Genomic DNA, 24,416 nt, shown 5'->3' on the forward strand with positions numbered 1-24,416 from the left:
CTCAATTGCCAGTGTTTATCTCCTCTACTGCTTTCTCTATCACTTTCTTCCCCTTCTCATTGTTCATCAAAGGTTATTTTATTTTTTATCTTCATGAAGAGGGAAGCTATTTTAAACACTTTGATGAACAGGCTGCATAGAATAAGATAATAAGAAGTCTTATTTATCCTTCACCAGACAAATTAGACCCTCTGATGAATAGACCCAATCTCTCGCGCACCCTCGCTGCATCTCTTCTCATTGTACGGGGCTTCCGTCCGCTGCTTATCAGCAAGTTCACGTCCTATTTAAATGAGATTATACCCTTTTTTAAGGGGTAAATGGGAATTTATTTTTTTTTTCGAGAAAAAAATTCTCCTATTGTATCTCAGGCCATTCAAATATATTCAAATATCATAGTATGTAAATATATTTTTTATTTAACCCATTCCAGTTCCAAGTTTTTTCAATTTTTTTTTCCATTTCCGTTTTTTCACTCCAATGCTTCCACAAGCCGTATGGTTTGCAGAGCTGTATGAGGGCTTGTTACCTACAAGATAAACGCCATTTTTTAGTGGCCCCATTTAATATTCCTTGCCAAAAAAAATTCCAAATGTGGTGAAATTGGCAAAAAACACAGCTGCGTCATATTCTGATGGGCTTTATTTTTACGGCTTTCAATGTATGGTCGGGATGACACCTCTCCTTTATTGTTTGAATCAGTACACTCGCAGAGATACTACATTTATATAGTTTTATACGACTGAATACCTTAAAAACATTCAAAAACCTTGCATTACAAAAAATTGACTTGCATCGTGTATGGACCTGTGTAAGGTGTCATTGTTTTTTCATTGATATAATTTTGAAAACTGTATGACCTTTTGATTGCTTTTTAGTAATATTTGTATTGGAAAAATGGGAAAAAACTTGGTTATTAGGACATTTAGGCGCTATTTTCCGTTATAGGATTCATCGCAGGAAATAATTATTATTATATTTTAATAGATCGGACATTTTGGGAAATGGTGAAATCTTATATATTTATGGTTTTGCCTGTTTGTTTTTGTGCTGTAGGTAAAGGACTGCAAATTTTTAGGTTTTTTAAAAAAATATTTTTGAAATCCTTTTATTTCTATTTTTTTACCTAAACCCTAAGGGATCTCAATCACTTCTATTCTGCAATACACAGAGGTATATTATAGGTATACAGATTCTTTATTACTCTGCTCCTCAAGCATAGACTAATGACAGCAATGGGATCCATTAACAAGATCACAGCTGTTGTTGCAGCGGTCAGGACCTTTCAATGACGTCATCGCTGAGCATTGACCGGTAGGTTAAATGCCACAATTGGTCTCAGTACCGACGTGTAAAATACAGCTGACACGTATGGAGAAGTCTAAGTCCGTAAACTCTCTTCATATACCCCTTCACGACTGGCCCATCTATATTTACGTTGGGCAGTTGTGAAAGGGTTAACAGGAGTCTACAACCTTCCCAGTGTCATAACCTGTTGACAGCATGTTTTAGATGGGTGCACTGTGATTTCACACTTACTTTATTATTTTTGTCCATTTTTATGATTCTGAGAAATTCTCATTTTAATCCATATGCTAATGAGGCAGTTGGTGCACCCAGCACTTGTCCTTAGCACCTGAAGCAATGTTTTCCCTGCTTTGATTACCTCTCTGTACATTAGATTAAGAAGTGGGATAGAGGGGGACTCCCAAATAGCGGATACAGGATTGTAATACTGCTTTTATTGTCTTAAAATGTCACAACGTGTTTTAGGGTATAACACCCCATTTTTAAGTGCAAAACAAGACTGATGCTGTGGGTGTTGCTTGATTGTGCCCAGAGCGTACATTAGATTAGCTTGATTGACGTGTGAGAATCTTCGGGGGACACCAGAAGTGCACCCGGCCCAGGTTCACCAACTGCCTCATTAGCATACAGATTAAATTGGGAATATCTTGGAAATGACCACTTTTAGGCTTACGTGTTTATTCTTTATTGCATTTCATTAATTTTTTTCTGCTAATTATGTAGTGTGACCCTAAAATAGACATCAACTTTTTTCCAGTTATTTACCATATATTGTAGTGTATAACATTTCTATTTTAGGGTATCTGGATGTCATCTAACAGTATGACAGCAATTACTGGGGCACAGTTTTATTTTTTCTCCTGGGATTTTTTGTGTATTTTAAAAGTCTGACCCAAAAAGGTGTCTTTGAACTGTGTTAGACCAAACAGGAGAAACCACCAGAACCAATAGAAGCAGATTACAGGACACTCATTTACTGCTGTATTATATGTAAAAATAGAGAAAACTTAAAGGGGGTTGTCCACTTTCATGAAATAACTGATAATGAAAAGTTATGCATTTTTCCAATATACTTTCTGTATCAATTCCTCACAATTTTCTAGATCTCTGCTTGCTGTGCTGCTACAGAAAGCTTCTATATTTACTACCAGTGGATAGAAATCCATGATCATGCGAAGGAGCACGACCCGTTAGTATCACACAGCTCCTATTACTCTCTGTGATACTAACAGCTTGTGCACCTGTGTGACATTACATCAGCATGGGCAGATTTCTATCCACTGGAAGTAAATAAAAACGTTTTCTATTGCAGGGCAGCAAGCAGAGATATAGAAAACCATGAGTAATTGATACAGAAAGTATATTCGAAAATTTTCTAATTTTTCCTTACACCAACAATATCAATTATTTATTGAAAGTGGACAACCCCTTTAAGCAGTAAGTATAATGCAGACAGTCCCTAAGCCGTAAATGAGCACAGGGATTAGGAAAGAAATGGAGCTCCAACCCCTTGAGAAATAAAGGAAGAAAGTAGAGTAATTAGGTACAAGGAGCTTCTAAATTATTTATAAAGAAGTACCGTATAAACTCGAGTATAAGCCGACCCAAGTATAAGCCGAGGCCCCTAATTTTACCACAAAAACCTATATTTTTTTTACTCGAGTATAAGCCGAGTTTGGGTTTTCAGCACATTTTTTGACTAGGCTTATACTTGAGTATACAGAAGATATATATAATCTTCTGTATTGATCAATCACTCGCTGCCATACTGGTTAGGTGAAGGTCCTGTAGACAAATAGTTTTCATACTAGAGTCATACACATAAGTATCTGTATACATTAATCACAATTATTGCCTAATACAGAAATCTACACTAATGAATGAGTTATATGAGGAATCACATGTCTCTATCTACATAATACATGTGTTATTCTCAATGCATTCCTCATGCCTAATGGTACAGTCATGGCTGCATTAAAGGGGTTGTCCGGGTTCATAAATTTTTTTCTTACATTGAGCTCCAGGTGGTGTAAAAATTATAAAGAACCAATACTAACCCCAGTCCTTACCTCTGGTCCAGTGCTGGTCCTCCTGCCACAACCGGAGACCAGAGATATACAGAGGCTCAGAGGTTGGGGATCTATATACCAAGAAATCTCACAATATTTTGTCCCGTTTTTTTTGTTCTTATCTTAATAGTCTAATAGTAATAGTACAATGTGATCGAGTCCACCTGCTGTATAACATGTTACCTGCAGATAGGACACTGTACAAACTGCTCAGCTCCTCCTGCTCTATAAAATGCTGCCTGCACATAGGACACTATATACAAACTGCTCAGCTCCTCCTGCTTTATAACATGCTGCCTGCACATAGGACACTATGTACAATCTGTTCAGCTCATCCTGCTCTATAACATGCTGCCTGCACATAGGAAAGTATGGACAATCTGCTCAGCTCCTCCTGCTCTATAACATGCTGCCTGCACATAGGACACTATGCAAACTCAGCTCAGCTTCTCCTGCTCTATAACATGCTGCCTGCACATAGGACAGTATGTACAATCTGCTCAGCTCCTCCTGCTCTATAACATGCTGCCTGCAGATAGGACACTATGTACATTCTACTCAGCTCCTCCTGCTCTATAACATGCTGCCTGCACATAGGACACTATGCAAACTCTGCTCAGCTTCTCCTGCTCTATAACATGCTACCTGTGTCAAGTTCTGCCCCTGTTCACACAACCTCAGGTTCTCTAATTATTAATAAAATTCACAGAGTGAGCTCAAAGTAATCACACGAAGACAAAGTATGGTATAATATCTCAATCTCTGTGGAGCACTGATGCTTTGCAAGGCTAGGCAGATGTGAGATGCTTTATTTGGGTCACAAAGTATTATACAGTGGGCCAGGACCTGGGTTTGGTTACTTAGGGATAAAGAAGTAATTTCTATAGGCTATTGGTTAGTAAATTATCAAAAGACGTCTTTTTCCCTGGAATTGCTAGTATCGTAAATCAGCCCAAGGAGTCTTTCTTTTCTTTCGCTGCACAGGAGTGTGTTATCACACCGTTATCAATCTTCAGCCACAGTTGAGCGCCCTCCTCGTTTCAGCATTTAGCAGGCAAATAAAAATAAAAGCATTTTTATTAACATATAACAACATTTCACACCTGCACATAGGACACTATGTGAAATCTACTCAGCTCCTCCTTCTTTATAACATTCTGCCTGCACATAGGAAACTATATACAATTTGCTCAGTTCCTCCTGCTCTATAACATGCTACCTGCATATAGGACACTATGTGAAATCTGCTCAGCTCTTCCTTCTCTATAACATGCTACCTGCACATAGGACACTATGTACAATCTGCTCAGCCCCTCCTGCTCTATACCATGCTACCTGCACATAGGACACTCTGCTAAATCTGCTCAGCTCCTCCTGCTCTATTAAATGCTGCCTGCACATAGGACACTATGCGAAATCTGCTCAGCTCCCCCTGCTCTATAACATGCCTCCTGCAGCCTCTGAGCCTGTGTAATTAAACTGAAAGGATGAGTAAAATCCGACTCATTTCTAATTAGCTATTTCCGGTAAATAATTAAAATGATCGTACAAAGAGATAAGAAAGAAGTCTGTCCATTATTAATAGCAAGGAGTAACCTACAGCAATGGGTGTGAATAATAGGTATGGCAGCACATATGACCAATGTTAAACATACGGTGTCATCTATAGTTATGCTAATTTAGAGCCTGAAATAACATCATCTGCATCCGCTGGAGTCTACATGTGATGACTATCTAGACAATGGAGTAGCACGTACAGAATATAATCATATGAGAATCTGCTGCCAGGATACTGATAGGAACCAGCATCTGTTCGCAGGTCTGCTGCGTGTTTATTCACTTACTTAGCAATATTCTATCTTGTGTATATATTCTGCAATAATCCCATATTGTAGTAAAAAAAAAAATAACCTCATTATAATATATGTAGCGTCTATTTATGTATTGATCAATCCTATACTCTGTAAAGGATTCATGCTTATGTGTTGACTTGCCAGTCATGACTCTAGGAAAGCTGGGTGACATGACTCCGCCTATTACCTTCTTATAAGAAGCCTTAGATCTCCATCCCGGGCCCCCTCACTTCCCCTCTGCACGCAGCTGCAGCTAAGGGACCAAGACAAACATGTCTTAAGCTAAACTACCTAAAATATTCATACCAAGAGCCTGATGAAAAATTAACTCTTTCCTCTGGAGGGATAAGGAGCTTGTTCTTTATAAACGCTGTTTCTCTCCTCTGGATAAGTAGTTGGATAATGTAATGTGACAGCAGGGAGGGCTCTGGTCTTATTTCAGACCGATACATTTTACACCTCGCTGAACAGGAAGAAATGAGACTCTTTACATTCCTTGTCTAACAAAAAAAGCTAAATATTAACTTATATCGGCTTCTGGAAAAGCTGGGTGGCCGCCTGTTCTGCATTCCCCACAGGGGCTATCACTCATGACCACCTAGATATTAAGTCATGCATCCCAATCTCCGGCACATTGAGTTAAAGTCGTCACTTAGGACCTCAGAGAAGCTAGACAGTCTTATTCTGCCCCAGATTCATTTACTGATGATAAATCTGGTATAATATAAGAATGTCTAGTCGTAATGTGCACCTTCTATTAGTTGTCTTATTTTATGCCAGAGAACTAGGGCAAAATTCTGTTGGGTTAGCAATATTTTTGGAGCACTGACTTTTTTAGGTGATAAACCACACCCCCTTTTTATAGACCACACCCCTTTGTCAAACTAGCCATAGGAGAGTCAGAAAACTATCAAAAACCCTTTATAAATGTGGTGCAAATTTAGTGCAGATTACGGCATAATTCTGTGGTAGACAGATTAATAAATTTCCCCTATTGTCTTTTAGGATGATGTCAAGGAGAACGATGGAAGTTTATTTGGTGACTGTGGCCAAACATCTCCTGAGAAGAAGGATGGGGTGAAGTGGCAGAAGCCTCGCTTGACCCGCAGGACTCTGATGAAATGTTGTCTGGTAAAATGGATATTGTCCAGTACATCACCTCAAGGTCCAGGTAACCAAACTCATATTTTTACTTAATGCAATTTTCACTAGTGGGATAGGATGTTTCTAGGAAATGTATTCATCTTTAACTGTGTGATACCTCCTGTCCAAGAGTGACCTTAGACAATAATTATTTTGTCCATATTATTGCAATTGGAAGAAGAGAACTCAAGGCCTACAAACCACCTCCTTGTTGTATTGTGAGATGAGGGATATTATCTCTACTATCAGCATTGAGGATTATAAACCAAGCACACTTACATGCTGATCTGTGCCCCGTTAAAGATCTTTATCTAGGGCTTAAACAGCCCTTCTACAATTGTAAGGTGATTGCCAAATTATGGATCTTTGCTCCCAGTGCTGGAATATGTAGCACAAAGAATGACCGATACACAGTCATAAGCTGCACTCAAATCACTGTGTTTATTTCAAAGCAGGCCGTCATGTATATCAGAACAGAAAAAAACCTTGCAGAGGGTGTGAAAAGGTGATAAAATACTGAAATGCTATAGGTTAGCTTGAATATACCAGAACCTCCCCTTTAAGACATTTTCCCAAATGAAGTTCATTATTGGAAAAATACTAGACTAGAAGGAAACAGAATGTTTATACTAATTGTCCTTGTAAAAGCTCTCTACTTTGTCAAAATATGGCCTTCAAGCAGAGAAGCTGTAGAAAAAGACAAGGTAAACAATAGCGAGATCAAAGTATTGTCTAAACTGTTCATACAAAATGATGTTTGAATCATTACATGGCTGGACAGTGTACAACATGGCCCCTGGCTAAGACAATATGGCGGCTGGGTGAACAAAATGGCATCTGGAGAGAAATATGATATCTCTCACATTGCATGGCCTGTAACCTCCTCAAACATTCTCCTCAAAATCCAGGTACCTTCAGATGGGCTAAACCCTCACCTGCTGGACTTTTCAAGGCTTCACCAGATTCCCCAGTCTCTAAAGGGTTACAGGTCTGCATGCTCAAATCACATAACTGAGTTTCTATAGTTCACAGGTTTGTAAACAGGCAGGTTCTCCACTCCGGGCACTTCTCCTGTTGTGGTTCTTACCGCCTGGACGGCCATCTGGGACATGGTGGACTTAATGAGGGGGACCAAACAACATGCAATAAGTAACAAGAGCAAAACACAATCCCCAATATTACCCCCCTTCCGATTCCCCAACCACAATTCGAAGGACGAAGTGTCCACTCTAGAGTTTCTCTTGAGTTCCCTGGACAGTCCTTCAATGTTTTCAAGGGTGTGGGTAAAGGATCCATAGGGGGCAATGTCATCCGGGATGTATATGCGACAAGCCACTCCCACCATCTTCCCTTCTCAGCAAGAATCATGTCCAAAGCCATGCAGTTCTGGAAAGTATCTCGGATATAATTCATAAATCTCTGTTGATTACAATAAAAACAGTTAACCCAATCAACTTTTTTGTTCATAGCCATCTGGGGAATAATCGACTCTAGACCTGCCCATATCTGATTGTGGGTCTTGTACTCATCTGGGCCCCCCCCCCTTGGTGCTCTTTCTGCCCTTATATAAAGGTTGTCATCTAGTTGCTTCTCTCTTAGACCTACCTACCTTTTCTTTGTGTGTCCGACCAAACTTATCCTTGTGGATGACGAGGAAGGAATGCACAAATTTTATCACATAACGCACCTTCCCAGTCTCTAGGTAGGCTTGACCTGACTCTTTTTTATCCCTTATTCTGTTCATGGAGGACAGGGGGACATCTGCACTGTCTAAGAGTGACATTACATGGCATAAGCAGGGCACTGCATTCTGGCATCACAAGCAACTCAATAAGGAGCAATTCTCTCTGTCAGCTCTCTCTAAGATGAGATAAGCAGCAAGCAAAACAATACTCAACCTAAAATGCATCTCCGACCTCCGCTGTCTGCCTAATGCCAAAACTCCAAAAAGCAAATACGGGAGATACTAAAACACCTTTTTACACATGGTAATTTTTCTATAATCATCAGAATCAAATAAGTTTTAACTGCACTATAAGCAAAACAAACAACAAACCTGCACACTCCAAGAATTCTCTCAACAGCAATCTGGAATTAGTGAAAATATTCAACTTTGCCGGCTTTTATTCCAGACATCAATCAAGATTCTACAGGGGTGTTCAGCTACCACAAAAACCAGTTGTTTTAAACAATTATTATGCTCAAACAACCTTTATGGCTGCCAAAAGAGTAGAGTCATATGCAATTAACTTCAAGGACTTGAGAAAATCACATTCTTTATGTGATAGCAAACATGGCTACCGGGGCTCAGACAAAAGCAAACTAAGATGGCCACCGCTGAAGGATGGTAGAGCGTGTCATCGTCTCTAATTACCAGATACAGGGATGTGACTAGTGGCATGGTGTGGGGAGAATCTGAGGGCACCACAATTATAACAAGTCTCTCCTGATTCCCTGAATCCAGCTCTCTACTGATATGGGTTAAGGGGCTGGAATCTAAGAGGATGCTGGTCTGGATCCTAGACGCCATCTTTTTTCCTTTGTTTCAAGGATGAAAATACATAAAATCTCTTTTTCTTAAAGTCTCTTTCTTCAGCGAGGCTCTAAGTGTCTGTTTGGAAATCTGATCAGGTTTCTCACTTACGTACATTCAAGGGATCATCTGACATATCTAAAACCTTCAAAACTTTACTACTACCTTTTTTTACCACAATGCTACCAGCCCTTATGTTCCATTATGTCATCTTTGCACCTTTCCATCAGTCCTACATAAGTCTCAGCCTCAACAACCAACTGTCTACTTACATCAAGCCAACCTTCTGTCTATGCAGAGTCCTTGGTCCACAGTGCCCTACCCATCATAAATTTCTACAACTGCAACACTGCCAAAGGAATCTGTCCCCACAGACACAGCACTGATGCAGACACCACAATTTACTGACCCCCAAAAAACTAAACACTTGAGACTTTCACAGAGACTGACTCTCCAAGTCACTGTCCTTCAGACTCTACTAGTCCTTACAGTCCCCCAGAATCCCAAGAGGGTGGAACTCACACCTGTCCAGGGCAGGTCACCTCTGCACGTGCACAAGTTTTTGAGCTCTATACTCCTATGGGCAACCCTAATGACAACAGTCAAACAGTATTATAGACACTATGATAATCTGACAATCACCAACAGAATACCTCCCACTCTAGCACTGCGAACATCTAAGGGTTACTCCTTCCCCTCTCACAGCTTCAGCTAACATCACAGACTGTCTGACTGTCCGTCACTGTCCAATCACCTTACAAGTGGTTCTTTGCCAAAACTAAGACTTCAGGTTACAGTGAACAATAGTGGCAAGTATATGACACAGAGACAATCTTACCAAGTCCATCCAGTCAGTGAGACAGAAGTGCCATATCAAAGCATATTTTGTCAGTTCTGGTTCACTGGACTGTTGGGGATTCTCACGGAGGTTGTCTCTGTGTTGTTACTGCTCACTCCTAAGCCTACCCAATCGACGCCAACGTTAAAGAGTTTTATCTAGGGCTCAAACAGCACTTCTACAATTGTAAGGTGATTGCCAAATTATGGATCTTTGTTCCCAGTGCTGGGATATGTAGTACAAAGACTGCACTTATTTCAAAGCAGGCAGTCATTTATATCAGAACAGAAAAAAAACTTGCAGAGGGTGTGAAAAGCTTATAAAATACTGAAATGCTATAGGTTAGCTTGAATATACCAGAACCTCCCCTTTAAGACATTTTCCCAAATGAACTTCATTATTGGAAAAATACTAGACAAGAGGGAAACAGAATTTTAATACTAATTGTCATTGTAAAAGCTCTCTACTTCATCAAAATAAGGCCTTCAAGCAAAAAAGCTGAAGACAAGGTAAACAATTGTGAGGACAAAGTATTTTCTAAACAGTTCATACAAAATGATGTTTGAATCATGACACGGCTGGACAGGCCCCCGACTAAGACAAGATGGCGGCTGAGTGAACAAAATGGCATCTGGAGAGAAATATGATATCTCTCACAGTCTCACAGCACCCTCGGGCAGGATCCACACTTCTTATGCTCTTGTTTTGTCGAGAAACTGCTTTTAAAATTATGCAAATGAGCCTGAGGGGCTCTCAGGGCATCAGCAGAGCCTCTCCAGGCTCCATCTTCTAATCCACGCCCTTTAAATAGCCTAGATGCCCACCTACTCCTTCCCCTTCCCAGCCAGTGAAGTCATGCAAGCAGGGCCGCATCTGCCATGAGGCAGGATGAAAATCTTGTTTCAGGCGGCGGACATCAGAGGCGGTAGATTGGCAGCCTGGATGATTTAGGAGGCAGCTCGTGACCTGATCTATCACCCAGCAGAAGCTCCTGCTGGCTGCTCTCTGCTCTCCCCTGCACAGGTCATATACTATTTAGTTAGAATCCTTTTCGCTAGCAGACAATTAACCCCTCAAGCCACTATGACGTTCCCCAATGCATAAAGACACCATAAAGACACCATGACATTGTGGAACGTCATGACTTCTGTTACTCTGACAATATGCAGCGATTGCTGTGACTGGTCATTTAGTACAGACAGACAAATCCCAGAAGAAAGCATTCCCTGGCTGAGCTCACCTTATCAGTATCCTATCTCCTCATTTTCCTTCACAGAGGAAGGAGATCAGATGCCTACAGTGACCTTGCACACCATAAATCACCTGCACACCACACACAATTAACCCCTTCACTGCCAAGCTGCATACCTCTCCCATCTGTGCTCTCCTCTACATTTTGATTTTTAACTTTGAAGAAAACCTAAAGGGTTAATAAAGCTCCTTAAAGACATTTTGAATAATTGAAGGTGTAGTTTCTTAAATGGTGTAATCTATGTGTTTGTATCTGCTGTTTAGGTCCATTGAAATCACTTGAAATTGCCCTTAATAAAATGAATTTGGAAATTTTCATAAAAATATCTACTAAACTTAAAAGCCTTCTACCAGCCTACAGATACAAAATAATTTTTAAAAATGTTGCCAACGCAAAGCAGACATATGGCGAATGTTATTTATTAAGTCATTTTTGTGTTATAACTATTTGTTCAAAAATTTTATTTAAATTGATGCATATGGGTATTTGTGTGAGTGATTGTGTATATACAAAGAGTGTGGAAATAAACATTTAAATAGACCTGTGTATACAGCGTTGTGGGGGGGGGGCGCTATTTGAATTTTCGCCTCAGGCAGCAAAAAGGCTAGAATCAGCCCTTCATGCAAGTCAACCTGGAATTGGGAGGCCGGTGATGAGATCCCCTGCAAGTGAAGTTGCTCATGGGTTTACTTGCGCACAAGCACGGAGGAGCAGCCGGCTGTGCAATGTTGGCACGTCTGCACACGTGCGGAAAGTGACGTCAGTCGGGTAACGTTACTGGCTCTCTAGATTTCCTTTCAGTAAAGGTTGGTGTATCCTCTGACATGAGTGATTCCTTCACCTTCATTACTCGTCAGCACTTCTCCAATGTCCATCAGAAGCGGTAGAGACAACATCTCATGTAGAAGCTCTAGAAGCCCCAGCTTATTGCATAAGGGACTCATTTCCTTCTTCCTCCTGACACCATTATGTCATGTATCAGAGTCATGGAATGATGTAGAGCTTCCCTGGAGACATAGAAGTGCAGGAACTTCAAAGGTCAAATACAGAAGATACTCTGAACCTTCAACCATCACTGGATCTGCCACAGCAACATGCATTGTATACAAACACCTAGTTTATAATTTCTAAGATTTTTTTTATTTTAACCAAAATGGGGAAAAATTGATAATTTATATATACACATATAACCCAAGAGACCAACCCTATGATAGTAAATACTACAGACATTGGGGCACAGGTATCGTTGGATTTCTGCTGCCTCTTTTCATAGTTGTATCTCAGTCATACATAGGACGTGTATTTTTATTTTTTTTTGGTGGTGTGATTTTGTGCATTTCTTTGATTTTTTTGCAACTTTTTAGGCGCATTTAAAAGCATGTATGGAAGTACGCTGAAAAAAACTCAAATTTGCTCCCAAATACGTAGTGAATAAGGTGCGTTTGTCATCTGTCTTGCAAAGATACATTAGGAACACAGCAACAGACACACTCCGGGGAGCATCTTTGCACCTTGGTGTTGGCGCAAAATACATGCGTAAATACTCTAAAAAATGTTCAAAATAAAATGAAAAATTAAGTCATAGGCGCTAGCCCTGGATGGGTTACATATAAGGTTGGGACAGTAAGAGAAATGTTAAAATCGAATTCATGAACACAATCCTACTGATAAAGCTATAACTATATTCACATCTTGAGCAAGTTCAGTTTTCGTTTCGGCTCCAATCCTGTTTTGCAAAAGTCTGATACTAAAAACAAAAAAGTAATTCCCCACTATGACCACTAGATGGTGCAGAGATACCATGATAGCGAAGGAGAGGGTCAGAAATTGGCCGCTGACTTTGCCAGAACTTTTATCCGTGGGAATTAGCCGAAATACATTGGCCCAGATATATTATTGTGTCTGTGCCAGTTTTTTATTCAAGTTTGCGCAAAAAAGTGTTTTGGGAGCTTGCACATGTATTTATGCAGTGTCTGCGCCACGATTGTATCTCAGTTGCATTTCGATGCGACACTTTAGAAAACTGTGCAACTATAGCTGCACTTCGCCACAATTCTTTTGCACCTGTAAGAAGCAAAGTGCACCAAGAAAAAAAGGTGCAACTGTGTCACATCCCGAAAACAGACCAGATAAACTGAGAGTGTGCGACACTATTACATAATGTGGCGTAAATTGCACATTATAAATCTCACTGCACTAAGGCAGACTGCACCGGTTTTCATATACCTGGGTCCAGGGTCGGCTCCAGGTTTCAGTAGGCCCCTGGGTGACAGAGCCTCAGTAGGCCCCTTTGCAGTGAACTCAAGTGGTGGTATTAAAAATTCAGAAACTAAAACAGTCTCCTGTTCCCCAAAATATTCCCTAGTTTATCATTCTAAACAGCCCCCTAATGGGATTTTTATATAAAGCCCCCCCTTAACGCCTATAGGATTCATTAGATACACCCCCCTCAACCCCATGGATTCCCTATGTACAGCCTTATGTGGGCCCCCCAGCTTTGGACCCCAAAAGTCCTTGTCTCTGACTGGTTCTATCATGGAGGTCTTGTTTGCAGTCTTCTACCTAGCCCTTCCCTTTACTTCTATTATGGGGGTCCTGTTTGCAGTCTTCTGCTTCCTAGCCCTTCCCACTACTTCTATTATGGGGGTCCTGTTTGCAGTCTTCTGCTTCCTAGCCCTTCCCACTACTTCTTTTATAGAGGTCCTGTTTGCTTCATAGCCCTTCACATTACTTCTATTATGGGGGTCCTGTCTGCAGTCTGCTTCCTACCCCTTCCTTCTGTTTCTATTATGGGGGGGTCCTGTCAGTATCCTACTGTCTAGCCCTTCCCACTACTTCTATTATGGGGGTCCTGTTTGCTTCCTAGTCCTTGTATTTTACTATTTCTCCTAAGAAGACACGTGATGGGTCCATCACAAACCATCATTAAGCCTCCTACCGGCTGGCCTCAGCTACGGCAGTGAAGACCACCATGACCAGAGGTGCTCTTAGCTTTTTGTGCCCACTTACATTCTATGCCTTATGAGATGATTTGTATGCAATGTAGATTTTGAGTATTATTTTATAGGGGACCATACAGTATGACTGCTGCGGTAATGGCTCTCTGCAGTGAGACAGGAGGCTGCGGGTGAGAGTAGTCTGGAGACGGTATGTTTTATTACCTCTCAGTGTGCACTCCGATGGGCAATGATGTTAAGCGTTAGCTGCGTGTTAAATAAATGATAGCGTTTGGTGTAATGTTAAAGAGGTTGGCCTTGTGGCATGGCCCAGATAGTTATAGAGCGGGCACCATTGTCTGCCAAGTCACGAGACTGCGCCCATATATTAGGAACTACAGCAATACTGAGGATTGTTTTTCTTGCTTCCATAGATTTAAGAGGTTTATTTTTACAGATTCCCTTTGTTGGATGTTGCTGGTTCAATATGACCAGTCCTAACACAGTTTTCCTTTGTATGAATGCAATATGGAGCCCACTAGGGCCAATCATATAGAGAATACAGACACAGGGGTCCTGGGGAGAACCCACCAAGTTTTATTTCAGTGCCAGCAGTTCCATGACACTTGCCTTGTACTATATTTAGTTTTATACAATCCTGAAAGCACTTCCATAGCTTGCCACTAGAGGGAGCAAGGAGCACATAAACCTAAATGACTCCCATTAACAGGAGAGGAAGTTCCCCATAACTTTACTATTTTATCAGTCCACATTTACATTAAGGGAAGCGCTATGCTGACAATATATTATTTGGAGCACTCTGCTTTTACCATTTATCAGAAGTCACTGGGCTGTCAGTAGAGTTTGTCAGAAAGTTGTCAAAATGTGATGAATGACATTAAGGGGAGTGGTGTATTATATTGCAAAGTGCCATACAACATAATTTATATATAAGATATAACAGAAGTCCCTGTGTTATGTCCCAATAAGGGAGGGTGCACATCTGCAGGTCCAGCGGAGCCCTTCCAGATAAAAAATGCAGGATGCACTCCAGCAGTTCAGTGGTTAAAGGAAACCATCAGGAATCTACCTATTAAGGAAGGTCTGATGGTAGGTTCCTAATAATATCCTAATTTCTAAACTATCCTTTCCTATAACAATTTCTAATCTAATCTACAGTTTATATATCTAATATGATTATTTTCCAGGGAGGCTACTGGAGCATGGAGCAGTTTCTCCAGGGAGCGGGAGCAAAGGCTTCTCCATGCTCCAGTAGCCTCTATAATCTCTACCTACGAGCACGGCCAAGTTGAATCTGGTGAGCTCGCCCGATCAGGGCCGATTCTAGCATATTTGCTGCCTGAGGCGAATATTAAAATGCTGTTCTTACCCCCCCCCCCCCCCCGCTCCCTGTTAAGTAAATCCTTAAACTTTACTAACAATTAACAACCCTACAGACAGCTCACTGACACTGTGTGACTGACTACAGGATCTGAGAGGCATTAGTGGCATCTAGTACCTTATAGATGACAATCTCTTCCATCAGGACGACTTTATTCCGGGTTCTCCAATCCATGACGTATCACTGCTGAATTCACGGGCAGATATCTTCAGCTCCGTGCAGCATCTCCACCCGGCGTCCCTAAAAATACCACAGTCACTTACAGTATGAAGTCTCCTGGATAACAACACTGTGCTCCTAAATAATATATACCCCTCACAACACAACTGACCGCACGCTACACCACATATAACACATCCCTTCAATATATAGGGATAAAATCTATATACATATTGTGAGACACTGAAGGGGTTAACTGTGGATGGGCGGTATGTTTCCCCTAGGTTTTGCTTCTATGCAAGGCCTTAGTACTGAGGTGGGTTTGTCCAGCACCTTGGACACAGGTGATGGGTGCAGACTAATGAGGCTGCATAAAATGACTCAGCAGACTGGAGTGTGTGGTCTCTCTGTGGAAGGAGGCTGAGAGGACACAGCTCTGACCTGTGGGTCTGGAGCAGCCACATGATCTTTTGTTTAGTGTGAGCTACTGGACTATTGTGTATAGTTAGCACCCTGACGGGTAGGTTTTCTTTTGTTTATTCAAATACCTGAATGTAAAGGCTGGTTTTATTTTGCTGCAATAAACGCAGGCGAGACCTGTTTGGACTGTACCCTGGTGTCCCTGTCTTGAACTGCATCCCAGCACCCCGCTACCACGGTCTCTACTGGGCCAAATCTCCACATATGGTGCTTCGGATTGCGGGCAGTTCAAAAAGACATACACCTGAAGGGCTTGCTACATCCTGCAACATTGCATGGCCTGGGTGAAAGTGCAGGATAAAGCCAAGATGGAGGACTTTATTAAATACCTGCGAGAGGAGGCCAGAGCTAATCGGCAGCAGCAGCAGGAAGAGTCCCTGGCTAATCGGCAGCTGCAGCAAGCCATGCTCCAGCAGCAGGAGGAGAGGTCCCGCCAGCAGCAAGCCATGTTCCAGCTGCAGGATGAGAGGTCCCGCCAGCAGCAGGAAGAGTCCCGAGCCATGTTCCAGCTGATGATGGAGAAGTTTTCTGGCATTATGGCAGCACAGCAAGCGACGACTACTGAGGGGTCCCATACTGGTCTACAAGGGTACCCGGTTGTCCAGCATTCCGCACGGGCTGCAGTACAAAAGGCCTTACAAAAAATGGCGACGACCGACGACGTGGAGGCGTATCTCACTGTGTTCGAGCGAGTAGCTGAGCGAGAGGAGTTACCGGCTGAGCAGTGGGCAGATGTCCTGGCACCGTTCCTGACCGGCGAGTCGCAGAAGGCTTACTACGACCTGAGTGAAACGGAGGCCCGTAAGTACCCCCAGCTAAAGGCGGAGATTCTGGCTCGTCTTGGGGTCACCGTTCAAGTTCGCTCCAGCCGGGTCCACCAGTGGGCTTACTCAGAAAAATTACCCCCACGCTCCCAAATGCATGACCTGATCCATCTTGTCCGGAAGTGGCTACAACCAGAGGACTGCACCCCAGCACAGATGGTAGAGAGAGTGGTCCTCGACAAGTTCACCCGTTCTCTGCCCTCTCGGCTCCAGCGGTGGGTTGGACAGGCCGGTCCCACAAAAGCTGAGGAGCTGGTGTCCCTTGTAGAGAGGTATCGGGCTACAGAGGACCTTCTACTTACCTCTCCCACACGAAGCAGTGCCAGTGACAGGGTCACCAAACCAGCTGGTAAGACTGCTACAGCGGAAAAGGGGAGACATGTCAGGTTGGGAGGGGGTTCATTGGGGGGCGTGGATACCCAGAAACCCAGTGAGGCTCGTGACAGAGGCCGTATCCAGTGCTGGCGGTGCCATGAAATGGGCCATATTGCTGCCAACTGTCCACTGTCAGTGGAGCCAATGGACTGCAACCAGACCCGGCGAGTGTCACTGTTTGCCCGGCCAGTTCTGGCGGCAGAGTCAGTCACGGGTGCAGAACCCCAAGTATGCATGGTCACAATCGGTGGTCACACAGTGGAAGCCTTGCTAGACTCAGGGAGTCTGGTCACCCTGGTGCGGGGAACTTTGGTTGATCCTGGACTATACAGTGGGCGGAGAGTGGGAGTGTTGTGTATACATGGGGACACTCGCGAATATCCCACTGCTGTCATCAACCTACATACCCCTTGTGGTACTGTTACCCATGAAGTGGGGGTGGTGGGGACCCTTTTTCATGAGGCTATTATCGGCAGAGACTTACCGGTGTTTTGGGACCTCTGGAGACGAAGACCCACCTCAGGTGCTGTTGCAGATAATGGACATCAGGTATGTCCGGCCTTGGCCCCTGAACCCTTTGAGGCCGATGTACACACACCAGCAGTAGGGGTGACCCCATGTGATGAATTCTCTCCCCTAGAGGTCCTAGCTGGTGAGGTCGAGGGCCACGAGGAGGTGGCCGACATGCTGGACCTTGAGATTTCCCGTGACAATTTTGGGGCTGCACAGCTACAGGACCCTACCTTGGTTAAAGCACGGGAGAATGTCAAGGTGATAAATGGGGTACTCCAAATACCAGGGGCTGATAAAATATACCCCCGAATGGTGATTATTGGGGAACTGTTGTACAGGGTCGACCAGATACGGGGTGAGGAGGTTGAGCAACTTGTAGTACCCCAATCTCACCGTAGGCTGGTGCTAGAGTTGGCACACAAACATGTGCTGGGAGGGCACTTAGGTGCTGAGAAGACCCGAGAGAGGATCCTGCAGCGATTTTTCTGGCCCGGGGTATGGGAGGAGGTAAACCGGTATTGTAGCTCCTGCCCTGAGTGTCAACTTACTGCCCCGGTCTCCCACTTCAGGAGTCCTTTGGTCCCGCTACCGATCATTGAAGTGCCCTTTGAACGGATTGCAATGGATCTGGTTGGCCCCATAGTCAAATCCTCCAGGGGGCACCAATACATCCTAGTTATCCTGGACTACGCTACGCGGTATCCCGAGGCGATTCCATTAAGGAACACCTCCTCCAAAAATATTGCTAGGGAGCTGTTCCAGGTGTTCTCACGCACAGGCCTCCCCAAGGAAATCTTGACTGACCAGGGTACCCCATTCATGTCTAGGGTAATGAAGGAGATGTGCAAGTCACTACAGGTAAAACAGCTCCGCACCTCTGTGTATCATCCTCAGACAGATGGCCTGGTCGAGAGGTTTAATAAGACCTTGAAGGGGATGCTTAAGAGGGTGGTCAGCAAAGATGGGAAGGACTGGGATTGTTTGTTGCCCTATTTGATGTTTGCCATACGTGAAGTTCCCCAGTCCTCCACGGGTTTCTCACCCTTTGAGCTGTTATATGGCCGTTCCCCACGTGGGCTTTTGGATGTAGCCAAGGAGACCTGGGAGCAGGAGAGTACCCCCCACCGTAGTGTGATAGAACACGTCTCCCTTATGCAGGACCGCATAGCGGCGGTAATGCCCCTTGTAAAGGAACACATGACAAGGGCACAAGAGGCCCAGTCTAGGGTCTACAATAGGTCAGCCAGACTCAGGACCTTTAACCCAGGCGACAGAGTGCTAGTTCTGGTGCCCACCGTGGAGAGCAAGTTCTTGGCCAAATGGCAAGGGCCATATGAGGTCATGGAGAGAGTGGGGAAGGTAACCTACAGGGTATCTCAGCCGGGGAGGAGGAAACCCGAACAGATATACCACGTGAACCTCCTAAAGCCATGGAGGGAAAGAGAGTCCCTGATGGCCATGGGAGTAGAGAAGGCATCTGTCTCCAAGAAGGGGACACCGGAGGTAGGTGTACCCGATGCCAAGGTGCCTGAAGTACGGATCTCGGAGTCCCTCTCCAGGGCCCAGATTCAGGAAGCGAAGGAGTTTGTGCTCCGAAATATGGATGTGTTCTCTAAGTTACCGGGACGTACTTCAGTCATCAAGCATGACATCATAACCGAACCCCACATCCGGGTACACCAAAAACCTTACCGGGTCCCTGAAGCGCGCCGGCTTGCCATATCCGAAGAAGTCAGGCAGATGTTAGACCTGGGGGTTATCGAGGAGTCTAAAAGTGACTGGTCGAGTCCTATTGTGTTGATTCCCAAACCTGATGGTTCCCTACGGTTCTGCAATGATTTTAGGAAGTTGAACGAGGTGTCCAAATTTGATTCCTATCCCATGCCCAGGGTTGACGAGTTGATAGAACGACTTGGACAGGCTAGGTTCTTCTCCACCCTTGACCTGACGAAAGGGTATTGGCAGGTACCCCTGACTGACAGGGCTAAAGAGAAGACCGCTTTTGTTACCCCTGATGGGCTTTTTCAGTACGTGGTACTCCCCTTTGGGCTACATGGGGCTCCCGCCACATTCCAGAGGTTAATGGATCTCGTGCTAAAACCTCACCGGAGTTATGCCTCGGCCTACTTGGATGACATCATAGTCTATAGTAACGACTGGGAGAGTCATCTAGCCAAAGTACAAGCAGTGGTAGACTCCCTGAGGGCAGCAGGGCTGACAGCGAACCCCCAAAAGTGTGCACTGGGTCTGGAAGAGGCCCGTTACCTGGGGTACCGTATTGGGCGAGGGGTCATCAAACCCCAAGTAAATAAAGTAGAGGCGATCCAGCAGTGGCCACGACCTTTGAGCAAGAAGCAAGTGAGGGCGGTGATGGTAAAGTGGAGTGAAGCGGCTGAGGGGGCGTTTCAGCGACTTAAGACGGTTTTGTGTGAGGGACCGGTACTGATCACCCCTAACTTCACCAAGACCTTTATTGTACAGACTGACGCTTCTGACGTGGGCTTGGGGGCTGTCCTGTCCCAAGTAGTGGAGGGTGAGGAACATCCTGTAACATTCCTGAGCCGCAAGCTCACACCTCCTGAAAAGAACTACAGTATAGTTGAGAGGGAGTGCTTGGCAATCAAATGGGCTCTGGAATCCCTGAGGTATTATTTGGTAGGGCGGCAGTTTACACTAGTGACTGATCACTCTCCCCTAACCTGGATGAGTCAGGCCAAGGAGAGGAACGCCAGGGTCACAAGGTGGTTCCTCATGCTCCAGAATTTTAAATTCACGGTGGAACATCGAGCAGGGAAGCTGCATGGGAATGCCGATGCCCTATCCCGTACCCACTGTCTGATGGCCAAAAGTGTTCGTCCCCACAGGGTCAAACAGAGGGGGAGGGTATGTGAGACACTGAAGGGGTTAACTGTGGATGGGCGGTATGTTTCCCCTAGGTTTTGCTTCTATGCAAGGCCTTAGTACTGAGGTGGGTTTGTCCAGCACCTTGGACACAGGTGATGGGTGCAGACTAATGAGGCTGCATAAAATGACTCAGCAGACTGGAGTGTGTGGTCTCTCTGTGGAAGGAGGCTGAGAGGACACAGCTCTGACCTGTGGGTCTGGAGCAGCCACATGATCTTTTGTTTAGTGTGAGCTACTGGACTATTGTGTATAGTTAGCACCCTGACGGGTAGGTTTTCTTTTGTTTATTCAAATACCTGAATGTAAAGGCTGGTTTTATTTTGCTGCAATAAACGCAGGCGAGACCTGTTTGGACTGTACCCTGGTGTCCCTGTCTTGAACTGCATCCCAGCACCCCGCTACCACGGTCTCTACTGGGCCAAATCTCCACAATATAATATACTGTATCCCATATACAGCCCCTGCAGCTAAGTAATATACTGTACCCGATATACATCCCCCCCAGCATAGTAATATACTGTATCCCATATACATCCCCCCAGCTTAGTAATATACTGTATCCCATATACATCCCCCCAGCTTAGTAATATACTGTATCCCATATACAGCCCCCCAGCTTAGTGATATAGTGATATATAATATATACAGCACCCCCCAGTATAAAATGATTCTGGCCCCATATAATATATACTGAATCCCCCCCAGTATAAAATAATTATAGCCCCAAATAATATCTATAGCATCCCCCCCCCCCCAGTATAAAATAATTATAGCCCCAAATAATATCTATAGCATCACCCCCCCCAGTATAAAATAATTATAGCCCCAAATAATATCTATAGCATCCCCCCAGTATAAAATAATTATAGCCCCAAATAATATCTATAGCATCCCCCCAGTATAAAATAATTATAGCCCCAAATAATATCTATAGCATCCCCCCAGTATAAAATAATTATAGCCCCAAATAATATCTATAGCATCCCCCCCAGTATAAAATAATTATAGCCCCAAATAATATCTATAGCATCCCCCCCCCCAGTATAAAATAATTATAGCCCCAAATAATATCTATAGCACCCCCCCAGTATAAAATAATTATAGCCCCAAATAATATCTATAGCATCCCCCCCCCAGTATAAAATAATTATAGCCCCAAATAATATCTATAGCATCCCCCCCCCCAGTATAAAATAATTATAGCCCCAAATAATATCTATAGCACCCCCCCAGTATAAAATAATTATAGCCCCAAATAATATCTATAGCATCCCCCCCCCAGTATAAAATAATTATAGCCCCAAATAATATCTATAGCATCCCCCCCCCCAGTATAAAATAATTATAGCCCCAAATAATATCTATAGCATCCCCCCAGTATAAAATAATTATAGCCCCAAATAATATCTATAGCATCCCCCCCAGTATAAAATAATTATAGCCCCAAATAATATCTATAGCATCCCCCCCAGTATAAAATAATTATAGCCCCAAATAATATCTATAGCATCCCCCCCCCCAGTATAAAATAATTATAGCCCCAAATAATATCTATAGCACCCCCCCAGTATAAAATAATTATAGCCCCAAATAATATCTATAGCACCCCCCAGTATAAAATAATTATAGCTCCAAATCCCCAAATAAAATATACAGAACCCCCCCCGCCCCTAGTATAAAATAATTCTGGCCCCATATAATATCTATAGCATCCCCCCAGTATAAAACAATCATAGCCCCAAATAATATATATATATAGAATTCCCCCCAGTATAAAATAATTACGGTATAGCCCCAAATAATATAAATATATATTGCATCCCCCCCAGTAATAAAGAAATAATTATAGCCCCAAATAAAATAGCATTCCATGATCCCCCCCCCCCAGTTTAAAATAATTCTGGCCCCATATGATATATATAGCCCCCCCCCCCGCAGTATTAATTATTAGCCACAATTAATTAAATACATGAAAAATAATAAAAATCATACTCACCTGCAGACAGCTGCTCCCTCGCCGCGGCTCCGGTGTTCACGCGGCTCTCCTGTGAGACGCGGCTCCGCACAGTGACACAGGCGCCGCGCCATGACGTTATGGCGCCTGTGTCACTGCTTAGAACGGAGCGACGCAGCTGCCTGAAAGGCGCTGCGTCGCCCCGCATATAAATCGCGCCTGTGTCTTAAAGAGACAGGCGCGATTTATTTAGCTGGTGGGCGATTCGGGCGTTAATGGACGCCCGAATCGCCCACTTTAGAGCGGCGAATTTTGCCGCCCTTTACAGGGACCCGCATTCTGCCGCCTGAAGCGAGATTTTCATCTTGCCTCATGGCAGATGCGGCCCTGCGGCCTCTACTATCATAGAGGCTACCTGGGTGTGGAGTAGCCTTTGCTCTCACTTCTCGGAGAGTCTGCTCCATTCCCTAGTAGCCTGTTTGGGTTCAGGACCGGGTGCAAGCAATGACATGCCCAGGCATGCCCCAGCACTAAAGACGGAGCTACTGCGCATGCACAGAGAACTTGCCCGTGCACAGGTAGGCACAGATCATAGAGGCTACTGAGGCGTTGAGTAGCCTTTGCTCCTGTTCCCTGGAGAGGCTACTCCTCGCACGCCAGTAGCCACTACTACTTCAGAACTGGTTATGAACTATGACGTGTCCATGCGCTCTCCGGCTCTGAAGCCGGAGCTACTGCGTCTCCACAGAGCACTGGCAGCTCGCCAAATTCAACTTGCCGGTGCGCAAGTAGGTAGGCTTCCAAGAAGCTATTGGGGCGTGGAGTAGTCTTTGCTCCCACTGCCTGGAGTAATTGTTATAAGCTGAGGGAAGGATAGTTTAGGGTTTAAGATATTAATGGGAACCTAAAATCTACCTTAATAGGTAGATTCCTGAAGGTAAGTTTCCTTTAATCCAAGGTGGATGACTTCAAGTGTAAAAGCGACAATTCAGTGGGGAACCACCTCTCACAAGTAAAACTACAAATGGTGCCCAACAAATATTTATACTCAATGCATCATGGGTAATGACTACTTCATGACAAAGTTCATGTTGCTAGAGAAAGGTGGTTCCCCAACCAAAATTTCACTGCTACACTTTATTGTTTTCCACCTTAGATTAACCATTGAATAACTAGAGGGCTGCCTGCTTTTCCCCATTATTTTAAAAGAATAGTAAATACACAGAGGCCGGTGAAATATTCAAACTTTGGGTAAGATTTAGTAGTGGATTATGATCTGGGGGTGTTGGTTGCCTGTCTGGGGACAGAGGCTCCTGGGGGACATGGTTGCAAAGCCTCACGCCAAGATTGATACTGCCCTATAGAGAAGAGTCTTCACACTCAATGATGTTCTAATCCTGCATATATGGGCACAACACAGTACTACTACTCCTATCCTTCACATATTCCCACAGCACATTAATGCAACTCTTCTGTTCTATTTTGCCTAAATTAGAACAGTATTAGTACTCTTATCCTGCAAATATGGAGACTGCAGAGTACTACTACTCTTGTCCTGTATATATGAGCATTGCACAGTACTACTACTCTTGTCCTGTATATATGAGCATTGCAGTAATACTCTTGTCCTGTATATATGAGCACAGTACTACTAGTCTTGTCCTGTATATATGAGCACTGCACAGTACTACTAGTCTTGTCCTGTATATATGAGCACTGCACAGTACTACTATTCTTATCCTGTATATATGAGCACAGCACAGTACTACTACTCTTATCCTGTATATATGGGCACCGCACAGTACTACTATTCTTATCCTATATATATGAGTGCAACACAGTACTACTACTCTTATACTATAGATATGAGTGC

At 43.7% G+C, this 24,416-nt stretch overlaps 1 protein-coding gene across 1 annotated transcript in view; it reads left to right on the top strand.

Annotated features, from left to right (window-relative positions):
• Positions 1 to 24,416, top strand: part of KCNIP3 (potassium voltage-gated channel interacting protein 3) — an 89,171-nt gene that overhangs the window by 12,478 nt on the left and 52,277 nt on the right. The window contains exon 2 of the mRNA XM_072148911.1: positions 6,236 to 6,401. Within this exon, the coding sequence (XP_072005012.1) occupies positions 6,236 to 6,401 (166 nt within the window). The remainder of the gene's footprint in view (positions 1 to 6,235; positions 6,402 to 24,416) is intronic.

This window comes from Engystomops pustulosus, chromosome 4 (genome assembly GCF_040894005.1).
Source record: "Engystomops pustulosus chromosome 4, aEngPut4.maternal, whole genome shotgun sequence".
NCBI classification, from domain to species: Eukaryota; Metazoa; Chordata; class Amphibia; order Anura; family Leptodactylidae; genus Engystomops; species Engystomops pustulosus.